Raw genomic sequence first — 19,027 nt, 5'->3', positions numbered from 1 at the left:
GTGTGGGCTCTTTATCCTTGGTAAGGAAGTGTTCCAGGCCCAAGGCCCATTCTTATATAGACAAGTGGGAGTTGAAAGACTGCATGCACAAGACTGCCTTTCACAACATAACAGTATCCCACAAATTTTGATATGTTGTATTTTCATTTTTGTTCAGTTCAATGTATTTTTAAAATTTCCCTTGAGACTTCCTCTTTGATTCTTGGATTATTTAGAAGTATGTTGTTAAGTTTCCAAGTGTTTGGAGATTCTCCTGTCTTTTTGTTATTAATTACTAGTTTGATTCCATTGTGGTTAGAGAACACACTACATATGATATCAACTCTTTTACATTTGTTGAGGTTTGTTGTATGATCTAGGATATGGTCTATATGGTATATGTTCCATGGGCACTTGAAAAGAATGTGTATTCTGCTATTGTTGGGTAGAATGCTCTATAAATGTTGCTTAGATCCTGTTGGTTGATGGTGCTCTTGATTTCTTTTATAACCTTGCTGATTTTCTGTCTAGTTGTTCTATCAATTGTTGAAGGAAGGGTATTGAAGTTTCCAACTAGTGAATTTGTCTATTTCTCCTTTCAGTTCTATCAAATTTTTCTTCACATATTTTGCCATTCAGTTGCTTGGTGCATATACATTCAGGATTGCTATATCTATTTTTTTTAACATCTTTATTGGAGTATAATTGCTTTACAATGGTCTGTTAGTTTCTGCTTTATAACAAAGTGAATCCGTTATACATATACATATGTTCCCATATCTCTTCCCTCTTGCATCTCCCTCCCTCCCACCCTCCCTATCCCACCCCTCTAGGTGGTCACAAAGCACAGAGTTGATCTCCCTGTGCTATGCGGTTGCTTCCCACTAGCTATCTATTTTACGTTTGGTAGTGTATATATGTCCGTGCCACTCTCTCACTTTGTCACATCTTACCCTTCCCCCTCCCCATATCCTCAAGTCCATTCTCTAGTAGGTCTGTGTGGATTGCTATATCTTCTTGGTAGATTGACCCTTTTATCATTATGCAATGTCCCTATCTGTCCCTGGTAATTTTCTTTATTCTGAAGCCTACTCTATCCAATAAATCCAATCCTGCTTCCTTTTAATTAATGTTTACATGATATATCATTTCTATTCTTTTACTTTCAACCTACATATATCATTATATTTATAGTAAATTTCTTATAGACAGTATATAGTTGGGTCATGATTTTTTAAATCTAATCTGTCCATCTCTGTCTTACAATTGGTATATTTACATTTATACTTTATGTAATTATATGTTAAGGTTTAAGTCTGTCATATTTTGTGTTTTCTGTTTATTCTCTCTATTTTTGTTTTTCTCTTTTCTTTTTCCTGCCCTTCTTTGGAGTATTTGAACATTTTAAAGAATTCCATTTTGATTTATTCATAGTGTTTTCAGGGGGGTCACTTTATATAGCTTTTTAACTGGATGTTCTATGTATCATGTAATATAAACACAACTTATCAAAATCTACTGGTATCATTTTACCACTTCCAGGGAAGCGTGGAACCTTAATTACCTTATGTCCCTTTATCCTCCCGTGTTTAAATATTTCCTTTACATGCATTGAGCACCATATTAGATAGTGTTATAATTTTTGCTTCACCTGTCAAACATAATTTAGAAAACTTAGGAGAAAGAAAGTATATACCTACGTATTTGCTCTTTCCATATCCTTTTTTCCTTACTGATGTCCCAAGTTTTCTTCCTTTAGAATTTCCTTTCTGTTTAAGGAACTTCCTTTAGCCATTGTTTTATGGTAGGTCTGCTGGCAAAAAATTCTCTTAGTTTTCCTTTATCTGAGGATGTCTTGATGTCTTCTTCATTCCTGAAGGATATTTTCAGTGGAGATAGGATCCTGGGCTGAAAGTTCAGCATTTGGAAAATGTTGTACCACTTCCTTCTGGTTTCCGATGAGAAATTTGCTATCATTCAAATTGTTTTTCTTTTATAGATAATGCATCATTTCTCTCCAGCTGCTTTCAGGATTTTTTCTTTCTCTTTAGTTTTCATAAGTTTGACTATGATGTGTCTTGGCATGGATTTTTATTGTTGTTTGTTGCTGTTGTTTTATCCTGTTTGTGTTTCATTCAGCTTCTGGAATATGTAAGTTGATGTCTTTTGCCAAATTTGCAATATTTTCAGCCATTACTTCTTCAAATACTTTTTCAGCCCCATACTCTTTCCTCTCCTCTTAGGCACCAATGATTCGAATGTCAAATCTTTTGTTATAGTCTCACATGTCCCTCAGCTGTCTTCATTTTTTTTCCAGTTAATTTTCTCTCTGTAGTTGTTCAGATTGGTTTGTTTCTATTCTGTCTTCAAGTACACTGTTTCTTTTGTCCTCTCCATTCTGTCATTGAGTCCATCCACTGAGTTTCTTATTTCAGTTACTATATTTTTTAGTTCTAAAATTTCCATTTAGTTCTACTTTACATCCTCTATTTCTTTGCTGAGATTTTCTATTGTCTCATTTGTGTTGTATTTTTTCATAATTGCACAATGAAGCATTTTTATGATGGCTGCTCTAAAATCCTTGTCAGATAATTCCAACATCTATATTATCTCAATGTTGGCATCTGTTCATTGTCTTTTCTTTTTTTTTTTTAATTTTATTATTATTTTTAACATCTTTATTGGAGTATAATTGCTTTACAATGCTGTGTTAGTTTCTGCTTTATAACAAAGTGAATCAGTTATACATACGCATATATCCCCATATCTCTTCCCTCTTGCGTCTCCCTCCCTCCCACCCTCCCTATCCCACGCCTCTAGGTGGTCACAAAGCACCGAGCTGATCTCCCTGTGTGATGTGGCTGCTTCCCACTAGCTATCGGTTTTACATTTGGTAGTGTATATATGTCCATGCCACTCTCTTACTTTGTCCCAGCTTACCCTTCTCCCTCCCCATGTCCTCAAGTCCATTCTCTAGTAGGTCTGCGTCTTTATTCCCGTCTTGCCCCTAGGTTCTTCATGACCATTTTTTCTTTCTTAGATTCCATATATATGTGTTAGCATAAAGTATTTGTTTTTCTCTTTCTGACTTACTTCACTCTGTATGACAGACTCTAGGTTCATCCACCTCACTACAAATAACTCAGTTTTGTTTCTTTTTATGGCAGAGTAATATTCCATTGTATATATGTGCCACATCTTCTTTATCCATTCATCTGTCGATGGACACTTAGGTTGCTTCCATGTCCTGGCTATTGTAAATAGAGCTGCAGTGAACATTGTGGTACATGACTCTTTTTGAATTATGGTTTTCTCAGGGTATATGCCCAGTAGTGGGATTGCTGGGTCATATGGTAGTTCTATTTTTAGTTTTTTAAGGAACCTCCATACTGTTCTCCATAGTGGCTGTATCAATTTACATTCCCACCAACAGTCATATGGTAGTTCTATTTTTAGTTTTTTAAGGAGCCTCCATACTGTTCTCCATAGTGGCTGTATCAATTTACATTCCCACCAACAGTGCAAGAGGGTTCCCTTTTCTCCACACCCTCTCCAGCATTTATTGTTTGTAGATTTTTTGATGATGGCCATTCTGACCAGTGTGAGATGATATCATTGTAGTTTTGATTTGCATTTCTCTAATGATTAATGATGTTGAGCATTCTTTCATGTGTTTGTTTGCAATCTGTATATCTTCTTTGGAGAAGTGCCTATTTAGGTTTTCTGCCCATTTTTGGTTTGGGTTGTTTGTTTTTTTGATATTGAGCTGCATGAGCTGCTTGTATATTTTCGAGATTAATCCTTTGTCAGTTGCTTCATTTTCAAATATTTTCTCCCATTCTGAGAATTGTCTTTTCGTCTTGTTTATGGTTTCCTTTGCTGTGCAAAAGCTTTTAAGTTTCATTAGGTTCCATTTGTTTATTTTTGGGTTTTTTTTCCAATTTCTCTAAGAGGTGGGTCTAAAAGGATCTTGCTGTGATTTATGTCATAGAGTGTTCTGCCTATGTTTTCCTCTAAGAGTTTGATAGTGTCTGGCCTTACATTTAGGTCTATAATCCATTTTGAGTTTATTTTTGTGTATGGTGTTAGGGAGTGTTCAAATTTCATTCTTTTACATGTAGCTATCCAGTTTTCCCAGCACCACTTATTGAAGAGGCTGTCTTTTCTCCATTGTATATTCTTGCCTCCTTTATCAAAAATAAGGTGACCATATGTGCATGGGTTTATCTCTGGGCTTTCTATCCTGTTCCATTGATCTATATTTCTGTTTTTGTGCCAGGACCATACTGTCTTGATTACTGTAGCTTCGTAGTATAGGCCAGCAAACCCCAAGGCTACAGATCTCAAAGTCCACTGCCTCAATTGTGGCATGATTCATTGTCTATTCAGGTATTCCACAGATGCAGGGTACATCAAGTTGATTGTGGAGATTTAATCCGCTGCTTCTGAGGCTGCTGGGAGAAATTTCCCTTTCTCTCCTTTGTTTGCACAGCTCCCGGGGTTCAGCTTTGGATTTGGACCCACCTCTGTGTGCAGGTCGCCTGAGGGCGTCTGTTCTTCGCTCAGACAGGACAGGGTTAAAGGAGCAGCTGATTCGGGGACTCTGGCTCACTCAGGCTGGGGGGAGGGTGGGGTACGGAGGCGGGGCGAGCCTGCGGTGGCAGAGGCCAGCATGACGTTGCACCAGCCTGAGCGCGCTGTGCGTTCTCCCGGGGAAGTTGTCCCTGGATCACGGGACCCTGGCAGTGGCAGGCTGCACAGGCTCCCGGGAGGGGAGGTGTGGAGAGTGACCTGTGCTTGCACACAGGCTTCTTGGTGGCAGCAGCAGCAGCCTTAGCATCTCATGCCCGTCTCTGGGGTCCGTGCTGATAGCCACAGCTCGCGCCCGTCTCTGGAGCTCCTTTAAGAGGCACTCTGAATCCCCTCTCCTCGAGCACCAGGAAACAAAGAGGCAAGAAAAAGTCTCTTGCCTCTTCGGCAGCTCCAGACTTTTTCCTGAACTCCCTCCCGGCTAGCCGTGGCGCACTAGCCCCCTTCAGGCTGTGTTCACACCACCAACCCCAGTCCTCTCCCTGGGATCCGACCTCCGAAGCCCGAGCCTCAGCTCCCAGCCCCCGCCCGCCCCGGCGGGGCAGCAGACAAGCCTCTCGGGCTGGTGAGTGCTGGTTGGCACCGGTCCTCTGTGCGGGGATCTCTCTGCTTTGCCCTTTGCACCCCCGTTGCTGCGCTCTCCTCCGCGGCTCCGAAGCTCCCCCCTCTGCCACCCGCAGTCTCCGCCCACCCGCGAAGTGACTTCCTAGTGTGTGGAAACCTTTCCTCCTTCACAGCTCCCTCCCACTGGTGCAGGTCCCGTCCCTATTCTTTTGTCTCTGTTATTTCTTTTTTCTTTTGCCCTACCCAGGTACGTGGGGAGTTTCTTGCCTTTTGGGAGGTCTGAGGTCTTCTGCCAGCGTTCAGTAGGTGTTCTGTAGGAGTTGTTCCACATGTAGATGTATTTCTGATGTATTTGTGGGGAGGAGGGTGATCTCCACGTCTTACTCTTCTGCCATCCTCATTGTCTTTTCTCATTCAAGTTGAGATTTTCCTGGTTCTTAGTATGACACCTGATTTTTTTTTTCCTGAATACAAGTGAAGCTCATATGTATTCTTCCCCTTTTCTTAGCTTTGATGTTTTTCTTTCTTTTTAAAAATTTTTTAATTTTATATTGGAGTATAGTTGATTTACAATGTTGTGTTAATTTCATTTGTACAGCAAAGTGATTCAGTTATAATTTACATATGTCTACTCTTTTTCAGATTCTTTTCCCATATAGGTTATTACAGAGTATTAAGTAGAGTTCCCTGTGCTATACAGTAGGTCCTTGTTGATTATCTATTTTATGTATAGTAGTGTGTATATGTTAATCCCAACCTCCTAATTTATCCCTCCCCCCACCTTTCCCCTTTCGTAACCATAAGTTCGTTTTCTATGTCTGTGAGTCTGTTTCTGTTTTGTATACAGAGTCATTTCAATTAATTTTTAGATTCCACATGTAAGTGATATCATATGTTATTTGTCTTTCTCCGTCTGACTTACTTCACTTAGTATGATAATCTCTAGGTCCATCCATGTTGTTGCAAATGACATTATTTCATTCTTTTTTATGGCTGAGTAATATTCCATTGTATATATGTACCACATCTTCTTTATCGATTCATCTGTCCATGGGCATTTAGGTTGCTTCCATGTCTTGGCTATTGTAAATAGTGCTGCAATGAACATTGGGGTGCCTGTATCTTTTTGAATTATGGTTTTCCCAGGGTATATGCCCAGTAGTGGAATTGCTGGGTCATATGGTAGTTCTATTTTTAGTTTTTTAAGGAACCTCCGTACTGTTCTCCATAGTAGCTGTACCAATTTACAGTCCCACCAACAGTGTAGGAGGGTTCCTTTTCTCCACACCCTCTTCAGCATTTATTGTTTGTAGACTTTTTGATGATGGCCATTCTGACTGGTGTGAGGTGATATCTCATTGTAGTTTTGATTTGCATTTCTCTAATGACACTTGATTTTTTTTAGTATGTCCAGGACATTTTGGGTATTATATTATGAGGCTCTAGAATTTATTTGACTCTTATGTTTTATCAGGCTTTCTCTGACAGAGCTCTGTTTGGTGAAGGAAAATGTCACATCACATGTGACATTTGTTACTGACAGGTGGGGTGGAAGTCCAGGTTCTCGCTTGCACTTTTTTTTTTTTTTTTTGCCAGGGGGCTCCTTGTTATTGTTCAGTGAGGGTGGGGGTTCCAGCTCCCCACTAGGCTTCTGCTGATACCACCCTGGCTGGGAGGAGGTAGGCACCTCATCACTGCTTCCCATGGTATCCACTGTTACCAACAGGTAGGGGAAGAGAAGGCAGCTGTTATTTCCCAGCAAGGAAAGAAAGATACAGCACCCTATTAGGCTTTCTCTGACACCACCCTGGCAGGGGGCTGGGGCCTGGGGGTGCCTTCTTACAGTCTGACAAGGGTAGAAGTGTAGGCTTGGATCCACTTGGCCTTGCTGTTAGTCGTGGGGCTGGGGCTGCAGTGTTTTCTGTGTTTGGCTTGAGTAGAGCCATCATTGTCTGAAAGTTTTCTATCTTGCTAGACTGCCCCTTTCCTGGTCCTTTGACTAGAGAGAGCAGGCTTTCTTGGGGCAGTTTTTGTCTGTACCCATTGGCCTTTCTGGGTTGTAGCTTCTCCAGCACCTAGTCTAGGATATATGAGGCTAAGGGATAACCCAGAGAACTCACTGCCATGTCATATTTTTAGGTCTCAGGATCCTTAGCCAGTCTGCCTTCTTCATTCCACCTTTCAGAGTTTTCCTATGTTTTCTAGATAATGTCCAGAGTTTTCAGTTGTATTTAGCAGGAAGAATAGATAAAATTATATCTACTTCATCTCCAGAAGAGGAAGTCCCCATAATTATGATTTTTAAGACTTCACGTTGTTCCATGCATTTGTGCTGGCTTTATTTGTATATGTTGAATGACCCTAAAGGTTTATGCAAGTTATCACTTCTTTATTGTATATTTTATATTAAAAGAGACCCCCTTTTTGTTAATCTATTGAGCACCTTGGACCTTAATTTCCACCTCAATAATTATATTTCTAGACCTACTTTCATTTTCTTGCATTTGTCTGGTGTATTATATATTTTTAAAATCTTTATTGAATTATAATACAGAAAAGTGCACACATTATGCATGTTTAGCTTGTTGATATTTTAACAGACTGAACAAACCTGCCCAACCAGCCACCTAGATCAAGAAATAAAACACTCCTAACACTCAAGAAGCCCTCCTGTGTTCCTTTCCAATCACTAACTTCCTCCCAAGGGGTATCAATATCCTAACTTTTAACAGTATGGATTAGTTTTACATGTTTTTGAAATTTATAGAAATGTAATCATACAGTATTGATTCATTGCTCTTTCAGGTCTGGCTTCTTTGGCCAATATAATGTTCATGAGATGAGATTTGTGCATGTTGTGTATAGCAGTTGTTGATTCTCGTTGCTGTGTATTAATTCCTTGTATTAATAAAGGACAAGTTGTTTATCCATTCTAATGCTGATGGGCATTTGCATACTTTTCAGTTTTGAATAAAGCCACTGTGACCATCATCGTACCTGTCTTTTGGTAAACATATGTTCGCATTTCTCTTGAGTAAATGCTTCGATGGAATAGCTGGGTCATAGGATATAAAGCATATGTTCAGCTTTAACAAATACTACCAAACAGTTTTCCAAAGTGTTTGTAGTATTTTATGCTCCTAAAAAACAATTTATGAGTTTCAGTTGCTCTACAACCTCGCCAGCTCTTGGTTATTTTCAATCCTTTTCATTTAAGCCATTTCTGGTGGATGTGGAGGAGTATCTGTAGCTTATATTTTCTTGCTAACTTATGAATTTGAGCATCTTTTCCTATGCTTATTTGCCATTTGGATATCTTCTTTGTGAAGTTTCTGATCCTTGTGTTCTTCTTCTATCGTTCTTATTGATTTCTAGGAATTCTTAATATATTTGAGATATGAGTTGTTTGTCAGATACAGGTATTGCAATTATCTTCTCCCACTGTGGGATTTGCCTTTATGCTCTTAATTTTGTCTTCTCATGAACAGAGGTCCTTACTTTTAATGCAATCCAACTTAATAATCTTTTACTCTACCAGATATCAAAGCTTAATATGAAGCACATTAATTAGGACAGTGTAGTACTGGTCCAAGAATAGACAAATAGACCAATGGAAATACAGAGTTTGGGAATGAACTCCCAGATATATGGTCACAAGGCGACATGGAAAAAGGGTAATCTTTTTAATAAGTGGTACTGGATCATCTTGATACCAATATGGAAGAAATGAATCTTGACCCTAACACATACCACACACCAAATCCTTCCTGGGAAGACTATAGATCTAAATGTGAAAGATAAAACAGTAAAACTTTTAGAAGAAAACATTAAACATCTTTATGACCCTGAGGTAGGCAACGATTTCCTAACAAGGCATAACTAATGCTGACCATAATGGAAAGAGTAGTAAATAACATGGCGTACTTCTGTCCAGTGCTTCATTTCACATCTTTGTTTTTTTGTTTTAGATGTGTGGCAACTGTATTTTTTTTAACCCAATCCCATAGTCTTTATCTTTTACATCAGAATTCAGCTCATTCAATTTAGTTGAATTCTAATATATTTGATTTTATGCCTCCTATTATCTTATGTTTACTATTTATTTTATGTGGTTGATATTTCCTCACTTTCTCTTTTGCTGGTTTGGTCATGTTTCTCTTAATTCCCCTCTAATTTCTTATTATTTTGGAATTATAGTTTGGAGTTTTATCTTTATCAATTTCTGCTAGTAGTTGCCTTCACCTTCCTTACAAATGTGATTGTCTATATTTTCTCTATTTCTAAATCCAAATAATGTTGTAATATTATTTGGATCTAGTAAAAGAGATGCATAATTTTCCTCCTCCTCATTTCACTCAGTAAATTCCCCCAGGGTATTAAATTTTTTTCCACTTATTAATAGTAATAATATTATTTGTTCCAGATGCCCAATTACATACATTTTTCTTTACTCAGTTATAACTATATATCAATTGCAATAATCATTTCTCAAAATTGCTTTCCTCCAATTTTGAGGCTTCTGTTACTATTGACTATTTGTTACTACAGTTGGTTAGACTATCCCCTTGAGTATTCTCCTGAGATTCTAATATTGGCATATAATGTTATAAGTGCTTGTATGTCTAAAATTGTCTTTTGCTCTAATGGAAGCATGGTATTCAGCTAGAGTGGGTTTAAAATTCTTGGATTGCAGTCCCTTTCAATAATTTGTAGATGTTTTCTTCTAATATGGCTCCTATTGTTGCAAATAAATCTAGTGCCATTGTGATCCCTTTCCATTGTAAATAACATGTTGTTTCTGCCGGGAAGCATTTTAAGTTTTCTTTTTATTCTTTAAATTCAATACCAAACCAGATTTGGGATTGACTTGGTTCCTCTGGGAGCAAAGGATTCGGAGGATTTCTGTGGGGGTGCATCACGGAGTTAGAGTCCAATAGGATTAGATAATCCAGGGCCTATAGATGCTATTCATGTTGGGTCAGTGAGTGATAATCTTGGGAAATCCTTGAAGAAACATAATTAGAGACATATGTTGGTAAGTGATTGAGACCTCTGTAGAAATTCTTGAGGTTTTATAAGAGTTGGAGGTCTGAAGTCATCTAAAGTATCTGAAGTCATCAGTCAGTCCATGAGAGTTATTGATTGGGACACTGAGGTGGTGAAAGATTGATTGCAAGCCTGGGATTTTAAGTCTTTGGGAGACAGTTTTAGGAGCCCTATAGGAGTCATTGATTGGGACCTGTAGACATCGGTAATTGCAGGACTGTGTGAGTTAGTATGTGATGGACCGGAAGGTCTATATTTGAGGGGTTTATGGGAGACATTGCCTCTACATATGGGCTGTGAGTTATGGAGTCCTATAGGAGGTCAGGTTTGGATCCAGGGGGCATTGAGCAGATTAATAGTTGATTTTCTATTGGGGTTGTGTTGCCTGTGTTGGTGATTATTTGAGGAACCTATGGAAACCAGTTGATGGCACCATTTGGGACACAGTTTTTGTCAAGCAGTGTAGGTTACCGATTTAGGAGCCTGTGCAGACATGCTGACTTTCAGGGCCAGATGGGAATTGGGAGAGAGGGGACAAAGTGTTTATGTTTTCATCTTTGGCAGAAGAGGGTGGGCGGGCTCTATAAGTTGCCCAGAATGTACACTGAATTATACAGACACTTGATTTATCACATGTGACATGTCACCCTTCAGCCAGAGCACTTTAAAGGCAGCAAGAAACAGAAATAATGTTTATTGTGATTCTCCCACATATAGAATACCATATGGCACAGTAGTTAAGAAAATGTACTTTGGAGCTAGGCAGACCTGGGTTTGAATCCCTGTCCTTCCCCCTAATCTAAGAGATCTTGGGGCAAATTTCTTAATATTTATGAACAGTTCTATCTGATGGTAAATGGGAATAATAGCAAAAGTAATACCTAGTTCATAGGATGAATGTGAAAATTAAATGAGGTACCGAATAAAACATTCCTTGCACCTTATAATAACAGCAATATTTAATATCAATGGAGCGTGCTCCTGGTGCCAAATAGGAGTGCTTTTGAAGCATCATGTCATTTAACTCTAACAGCCCTGAAATGGGTGTTTTCATCCTCAGTGTTAAGGTGAAGAAACTCAGACTAAAGTGACTTTGCCAGATTCCAGCTAGAATGCAGAAGGGCTGGAATTCAAGCTCTCATTCGTTTTACACCAAATCTCATGAGTTTTTTTCCATATTGTATGCTAATACTTGGTGTTGATTACTGAACTTTTCTCTTCCACAGTATCCAGTGCTGTAAACTGTACTTTGGTGCCCCCAGGAAGCATTTTTGGGGTGAATGCTGAATGACTGACCACGTGGACACTGTCTTTCCAGGTTTCTTGGAGTCTCTGCAGAGCCCCTGGGCCAGACCCCGTAGTGAAGGCTGCAGGATCTTCCTTCCAGCCCCAGAAGCTCTGGTTGAGTCCACGGACCCGCCTGGCCTCAGGGTACTGGGAAGAGCGGAGTTGTCAGCAGGAGAGCCTGAGGGTTGAGGCTCAGCGGGACAATGCCAGCCAACCGGAGCTCTCCCCAGTGGTCCCCAGCCCTGGCTGCAGAGGGACGTGGCAGTGTGTGTGAGGTGAGGAGGGACAGGGCTCAAGGGGCAGGAGTTTATTCAGTGAGGAGATGGCCCCGACCTGTCAGTAGGGACTCAGGGCAGGGGCAAGTGTGTCAGAGGAGGGGCAAATTCCAGACTTGGAGTCCCTGAGACAGGTCACCATCCTCCTGCTGCGTGAGCACCACGTGGCTGGTGTCCCACATCCAGAGCCCTTCCTGTTTCAGTGGAAAATGTGATGCAGCCAATGGAGGAAAGGTGGGATGGGAGGGTCAGCCCCACAGCCTAGAGGAGGGGGAGGCAGCTCCCTGCAGGGTGTCTGCAAGCGAGGTCTGGGTCGGGGTGACCACCGGCCCCAGCCAGGGAGACGCTACCCCCTGACGCCCAGCACAGGCCCTTCAGTCCTCACTGGCTCTGTGCACACACTCAGCTGATCCCTACCAGAGCCTGCTTTCCCCTGATCCTTGGGGATTTGCTGATTTCTCCTCTACCCTGATCTAGGGCAGAAAAATCCCTTTTCTTTGGAACTTAGAGAAAGGCAGGGTAGTAGGGTGACCACAGTGTCTAGGGCCCTTCTGCTTCTTCCTCCTCCTCTCAAAGATGAGTAAAGTGGCCTGAGAAGGTACATGACTTGTCCAGGCCTCTGGGATTGTGAGTGACATCAGTGGACTGGAAGCTTGTCTCCTGACCGTGTCTTCCACCCTCACCACACAATAGCCAAGACCAAGTTTCCCACTAAAAGTTCCCCTTGAGATTCTGTAAACAGAGGAACATGATGAGGGAGCCAGACCTTGCCCCACAGCTCCCTCTTTCCGACTGTCCTGTGGATGCTGTCACCTCTGGGGACAGGCTCGTTGTCACAGGGGCTCAGGGTCATGTGGTCATTAGGATAATATTAAACTTTAAAAAATTATTTTGATGTTTACTATTTCATAATTTCATTATTTCACAATATAATGTTAGAAAATACAGATAAGCAAATACAAGAGACTAAAACATTACTTATAATTCCAACATTAGCCAAAGTTAATCATTGTTAACATTTAGCTATAGTTCCTTACAGTTTTTTTTCCCTTTGTATGTGCATGTATGTGGGTATACATGTGGGCCTGTGAGTGTACATACATACCACACACATATACATTGTATAGCTCAAGTTTAAAAATGAAATCATAGTATTTGGTTGTCTCCTTTTTAACTTGGCAGTTTAATATAATTTTCTAGGCAGTAAATATTTTTCTTCACACACACATGATGCATAGCTTTATATCCTTTGGATAAACTATATTTAATTTAACCAATCCACTATATGTGAATTTAGGGTGTTCCAGGTTTTCTGTTGTGATAAAAACTGCTATGATGAAATTCTTACACTTAAATCTTTTTGCCCAAGTCACTGAAATTATATTTTGAGTCAAAGGTATAGGGACATTGAATGGTAAATGAATTGCTGCCTAACAGTAGGGCACTTCCACTCTTGGAAAATTGTCCTTGTCCAGGGTCTTCTCCATCATATCAGTCACAGACCCACAGGTTGGGGCCACAACAATGTGGTCCTCCCCAGTCCTTCTGCACATGGCCTCTTGCCCAGCCAATGTGTGGGAATTTCTAGACGAATGATTCTGATCTCTGCAAGGCACATTTCTCCACTCATGTCTTCCTTCCCAACCATAGACCTCTGCCCATTTGCAAGAAGAGATGGAAATGACCAAGACCCTGGTAAATATTATTTATTCACGTATTTATTTGTTAGGTTCTTAGTTTTTTCATTAGATGTCAGAGAGCAGGGAATGGGCAGAGATACCAAGGAACCAATAAAAATGTCCCCAGCGGTGAGGAACAGCCAGTTGGGCTAAGAAATAGTGGCTGAAGCTGGAAAACAGGCAGAGGGGTCAGTAAGAGAAAGAGGGATGAGGAATAGCCACAGGGAACAGCTGGAGGGACCATGTTGCACTTATTGGAAATAGAGGATAACCAAGGGGCCCAGGGGACAGGTGGGAAATCAGTGGAACAAACAGAGGAAATGGGAAACAAGAGCCAGAGGCCAGGGAGCAGCAGAGAGACCAAGAAACAGTAGTCGGGGCTGGAGAAGTGTTAATAGTGGGGAGCAAGGAAGAGCCAGAGGATATGAGAACAATTAGAAGGATCTCAAAATGGGAGGAGGGACCAGGAAATAGAGGAACCAGATATCAACCAAAGGGATCAGGGACCATCCAGAGGGACAAGGAAACAGAAGACTCAGCTAAAAGGAAAAAGCAAAAAGGTTTGGTGGGTAAGAGCCTGCCAGACAAGCCACTTGGGTAAAAGCCTGCCAGACAAGCCACTTCAAGAGGTGCCAGGAGTCAGAGGAGAATCTGAGGGGATGGGGAAAGGCGGAGATATTGGGGAACAGAAATGGGAAATGGGAAAGATGAGCCTGGGATAGGCAGCAGCCAGAGGAAGCAGGGACCAGCTGCTGAGGCTGTAGAACAGGTTGGAGGGGCAGGAAGGGGACAGACCCATGGGACAGTTGGAGAGACAAAAGGACCTCTGAGGATGAGGAGTAGCCAAGGGCACCAGGGGCAACAAGGAACAGTCGCTGAGGTTGGGGAATAGCCAGAGGGAAAAGCAAAGTGGACATCAAAGGTATATCTGGTTTGGATAGCAGCCTGTCTGACCTGGGAACAACTAGAGGGACTAGAGAACAGCTGGAAGGCATAGTATCCATTCCCGAAGCCAGAGGCCCCATGTAGTGGGCACTGGGGTTAAGGGACAGTTGCAGAAGCCAGAGAGAGTCTGGGGAGCATCCATAGTTCCCTGAGATAGGGCAATAGGGGCTTCATGGGATGTGGAACTTCACTGCTACAACAGGGAAAGTCCTAGGCAAACTGGGACAGTTGGTCACCCTGCCCAAGAAACAGCCAAAGGAGCCAGTCAAAGGTCAGATGTAATGCAAGTGATGGAGAGGTGAAAGTATAGAACCCAGCTGTGGCACAAAGCACACAGAAGTAGTATATGTTGATGATCAAGAGCCTAGGCTAGGAGCCAGGTAGACCAGCACTTCACAGAGAGTGGTCCATGGACCAGATGCAGAGCACCAGATGAGAGCATATTAGAAATGCATTCCAGGACTGCCCAAGGAGCAGGGAAGAATTGGGTCTACAAAGAAGTCAGAGGAGTCAAAGGGCAGTCAGTCTGTGTCAACTAGAAGGAATGAGAAAGCCTCATCAGGACCAGGGAGCAGCCAGATGGACTGGGGCGCAACCAGAATGGTGCCACAGACTAAGGATCAGCTAGAGGAATAGCTGTCAAAGGGAACACGGGACAGTCAGAGACATCAGGGATCAGTCAGAGGGAAGAAGAAACAGGAGGCATGAAACAATGGAACAAGGGACAATCAGAGGAAGCAATAAACAGAGGCATCAGGAAACAGACCAGGGGACAGTCAGAAATAACAAGAAACATTTAGAAGGAACAGTAAACAGAGGGACCAAGGAAGAGTCAGATGGGGACCATGCAGAGGGAAGAAGAACCAGGAGAGGGAGCAGGGAGAAGTTAGGGGACAGGAGTAGGTAGGGTAAGCAGGGAAAGCCAGAGGGAGGAGCATGGGAGCAGGAAAGACTAGGGTACCCCCAGCCCCAGGCGAGGGCGCAGTGAGCTACACTGCATACTTTCAGACAGCCTAGTAAGTGCCCTGGGAGCCCTCCTGCTAGGCTGGGATGGGGTTTAGAAGGGCAGGGTCATATCACAGGAGGTGATGGAGAAGTGTGCTGGAGCAGGAGTGAGAGCAGCCCTTGGGGACTGAGCCCCAAGCCAGCTGCAGGGTGGGACAGAGCAGATGGCCAGGGACAGAATGGGCAGTGAGTGGCCAGTCCTGGCAGCACAGCGTTCCCTGGGGGTGAGAGTGCAGAATGTTTTGGGACTGAGACATTGCTGTGTGGTTCACTGGCGAGCCGTCAAGAGCTGGAGTGGGGATCCTCACCTAGGATGAGGGAGTCCTTGCAAGCGTCCTGGTCGTGGCAGAGACACAGGCCATCCTCCATGGTAGAAATGGGCCATAAAACCAAACCTTTTTGTACGTGGCTGCTGAGGCTAGAATCTGGGTGGTTCTATATTAGCAACTTTGTATCCAAATCACTAGCTCCAAAATCCCTCTCCATCACATCACATAAGCCTGCCCAGCCAGGGTGGAGTCCAAAGTGTCTGTTTTGGTGGGGAAAGGGATCAGAGGGGGCATCTGTGCCTGGCATGGTCTTTGTACCCTTTCCCTGTGTGACTCCCAGGGAGGGAGAGACAGATGAGGGTGGTCTTTTGTCCACCAGCTTGGGCTGTCAGAGTTGTTAAAATGTTTAACAATGTCTGAAAAAGTATATATATATATATATATATATATATATATATATATATATATATATATATAATATCTGAATCACTTTGCTGTACATCTGAAACTAACACAACATTGTAAATTAACTGTGCTTCAATTTTTATTTTTATTTTATTTTTTATTTTTATTTTTAAATTTACTTATTTATTTGTTTTTGGCTGTGTTAGGTCTTCGTTGCTGTGCGCGGGCTTTCTCTAGTTGCGGCAAGCGGGAGCTACTCTTTGTTGTGGTGCACGGGCTCTCAGCACGTGGGCTCAGTAGTTGTGGCTCACAGGCTCTAGAGCACAGGCTCAGTAGTTGTGGCGCATGGGCTTAGTTGCTCTGCGGCATGTGGGATCTTCCCAGATCAGGGCTCGAACCCGTGTCCCCTGCTTTGACAGGAAGATTCTTAACCACTGCGCCACCAGGGAAGCCTGCTTCAATTTTTAAAAATGGTAAAGAAAGTTTTTAAAAAATGTTTACCAGTGCCAAATGATAGAATATTTTAATTTTCCCATACTGGTTGGCAAATAGCCACTCCTCCCCGCCACCTGAGGCTCCTCCCCTGTGTCACCTACACACCGGCCGGTCTGTCCTGGGGTCACCGGCAAGAGAGCAAGGATCAGGAGGATGGGCAGGCAGAATGAGAGCTTCCCTCAAGCCTGACCCCAGGGCTTTCCCTGGGTGAGTGCCCTTGCGCAGTGAAGGGGAGTAGGTCAGACATGCTGCTAGAGACTCAGGTGGAGGTCCTGCTCTCAGCAACCCTTGGGGCTGTGCTCAGGAGAGCTGGTGGATGGAGAAGTGCTGGGCACTGCCCAGTGCTTGCGGATCTGCCCCCGGAGCTGCTGGTGGTGGAGCAGGTACTGTGAGTTCCATGCCTGCTCTGTGCCCCTGAACACTCACTAATAAGGGCCCCCAAAGAACAAAGGTCTTTCAATGAATAAAGGTTCCTCATTTCCTCACAGTTGAATCACTAGATCTTGTCTTTGATACTTAGTGCATTTTCTGTGTTGTTTAGGAAATCCTCACCTACCCCAAGGCCTAAACAAATATTTACCTATATTTTCTACTAAGAGTTTTAAAGCATTAATTCTTTTGAAACGTTTGATTCTTTTGCCCTTCACCCAAATCCACTAACTGTTAACATTTTGCCACATTTGCTTTCTCTTCCCAATTTATGTATATATGTATGTATGTATGTGTATACACACAGATATATTTAAAACTTTATTTTCTGAACCACTTGAGAGTAGTTTGCAGACATAATTCCCCTTTACCCTTAAATACTTAATGTGTATCTCTTAAGAACAAGGACATTCTCTTACATAATCACAGTACAGTTATCAAAATCAAGAAATTGCACATTGATCTAGTACTATCTAATATTTGATGTGTATTATCTAATTACCTAATGAGGCCAAAAACTCGGCCTCTGTGCACCAGTGCCAAATCGAATCTCAGAGACAGAGTTTTGGGTGAAGCAGAGAAGAGTAGCTTTATTGCTTTGCCAGACAAATGGGGACACAGTAGGCTCCTGCCCCAAAAAACTGTGTGTCCCAACCCGGGAGGATTTGATGAGGAGTTTTATAACAATGGTTCAAGGGCGGGCTTGCTGATAAGTATTAGAGTGTGTGCAGGGCCTGCACTCCTTTAATTTGGCCTCAGGTAGTCTCTTGATGAGCTTCTCTGGTTCCTTTAATCTGGCCTCATGTGGTCTTCTCTGGAATGAGGAATGCTAACACCTTCCATTTGTTGGGGGTTTTAGTTCTTCAGAAGAGCTCAGAGATACTGTTATGTGTATCCCTTGAGGAGGAACCAGGACCCTGCCCCAAGGCTGCACTATTGTTTCTTGGCTGCTCCTCCCTTGTCTCTGCATCCCCTCCCTTACCTGATTAGCAACTGTTCAAATCTGCCCTTTGGAAGTCAGGGAAGGTCATGGAGGCTGGAATCTATTCCCTACAAACAAGAATTGGGGGACAGGGAGTTCCCTGGCGGTCCAGTGGTTAGGATTCCAGGCTTTCACTGCCAGGGCCCAGGTTCAATCCCTGGTCGGGGAACTGAGATCCCACAAGCCATGCAGCATAGCCAAATAAATAAGTAAATAAAGACAAAAACCTTACAAATAAAGAACAGGGGACAGAAAGGCTTCCATGCCCAGGAGCCCCACAGGGTCCTGCTCGGTTTCACTAACATACAATTTGTAAATAGTTTTCCCAGTTGTCACGATAACATCCTTTATAGCATTTCCCCCTGATCCAGGATCCAATCCAGGCTCATGTATTATGTTTAGTTGTCATGTCCCTTTACCGTCTAATCTGAAACACTTTCCTTGACTTTCATGACACCATTTGGAAGAATGTCCCTCAATTTGGGTTTTTTCCCTGCTTCCTCATAATTAGATTCAGGTTTTTCATTTTTGTCAAATATCACAGAAATGATGCTGTGTTCTTCTCAGTGCCTCACGTTGGCAAGCATTCAATACCAATTTGTCCTTTATTGATAATGTTAACTTTGATCGCCTGGCTAAGATGGCATCTGTCAGGTACTGTAAAGTTACTATATTTCTCTTTGTAATTAACAACTAGGTTGTGGGGAGATACAATGAGACTATGTATACATTGAGACTATTTCTCATGCTTTTGTCCACTGATTGTAGCATCTAGCGATGATTCTTGCCTGTAACAATTAATTACGGTGCTACTTCCCTAATGGTGTTTTTCTAATTCCATCATTTCTTCTATATTGATTAGTTGGCATTCTCCTATAAGGAAAAACATTCCTTTCTCTGACTGCTGAAATGACAATTATATGCCAGGCACAATGAGCACACCTTGATTTACCATTTGTCACTAATAGGAACTAGAGCTTCTTGGAGATATGACTGACTCCAGGGTTGGAACAGAGAAAGTACAAAATGATTCTGGAAGAACTCATTGTGCTGGGAAGTAATGAAGCACTCAAAAGA

At 42.2% G+C, this 19,027-nt stretch overlaps 1 protein-coding gene across 1 annotated transcript in view; it reads left to right on the top strand.

Moving 5' to 3' along the window:
* ZNF41 (zinc finger protein 41) overlaps positions 1-19,027 on the top strand; it is a 56,374-nt gene that overhangs the window by 16,124 nt on the left and 21,223 nt on the right. Inside the window, exon 2 of the mRNA XM_059910892.1 lies at positions 11,498-11,741. Coding sequence (XP_059766875.1) covers positions 11,670-11,741 — 72 coding nt within the window. The 5' untranslated portion in view covers positions 11,498-11,669. The remainder of the gene's footprint in view (positions 1-11,497; positions 11,742-19,027) is intronic.

The sequence above is a fragment of the Balaenoptera ricei genome, chromosome X, assembly GCF_028023285.1.
Source record: "Balaenoptera ricei isolate mBalRic1 chromosome X, mBalRic1.hap2, whole genome shotgun sequence".
NCBI classification, from domain to species: Eukaryota; Metazoa; Chordata; class Mammalia; order Artiodactyla; family Balaenopteridae; genus Balaenoptera; species Balaenoptera ricei.
This window is presented reverse-complemented; position numbering and strand designations above follow the sequence as displayed.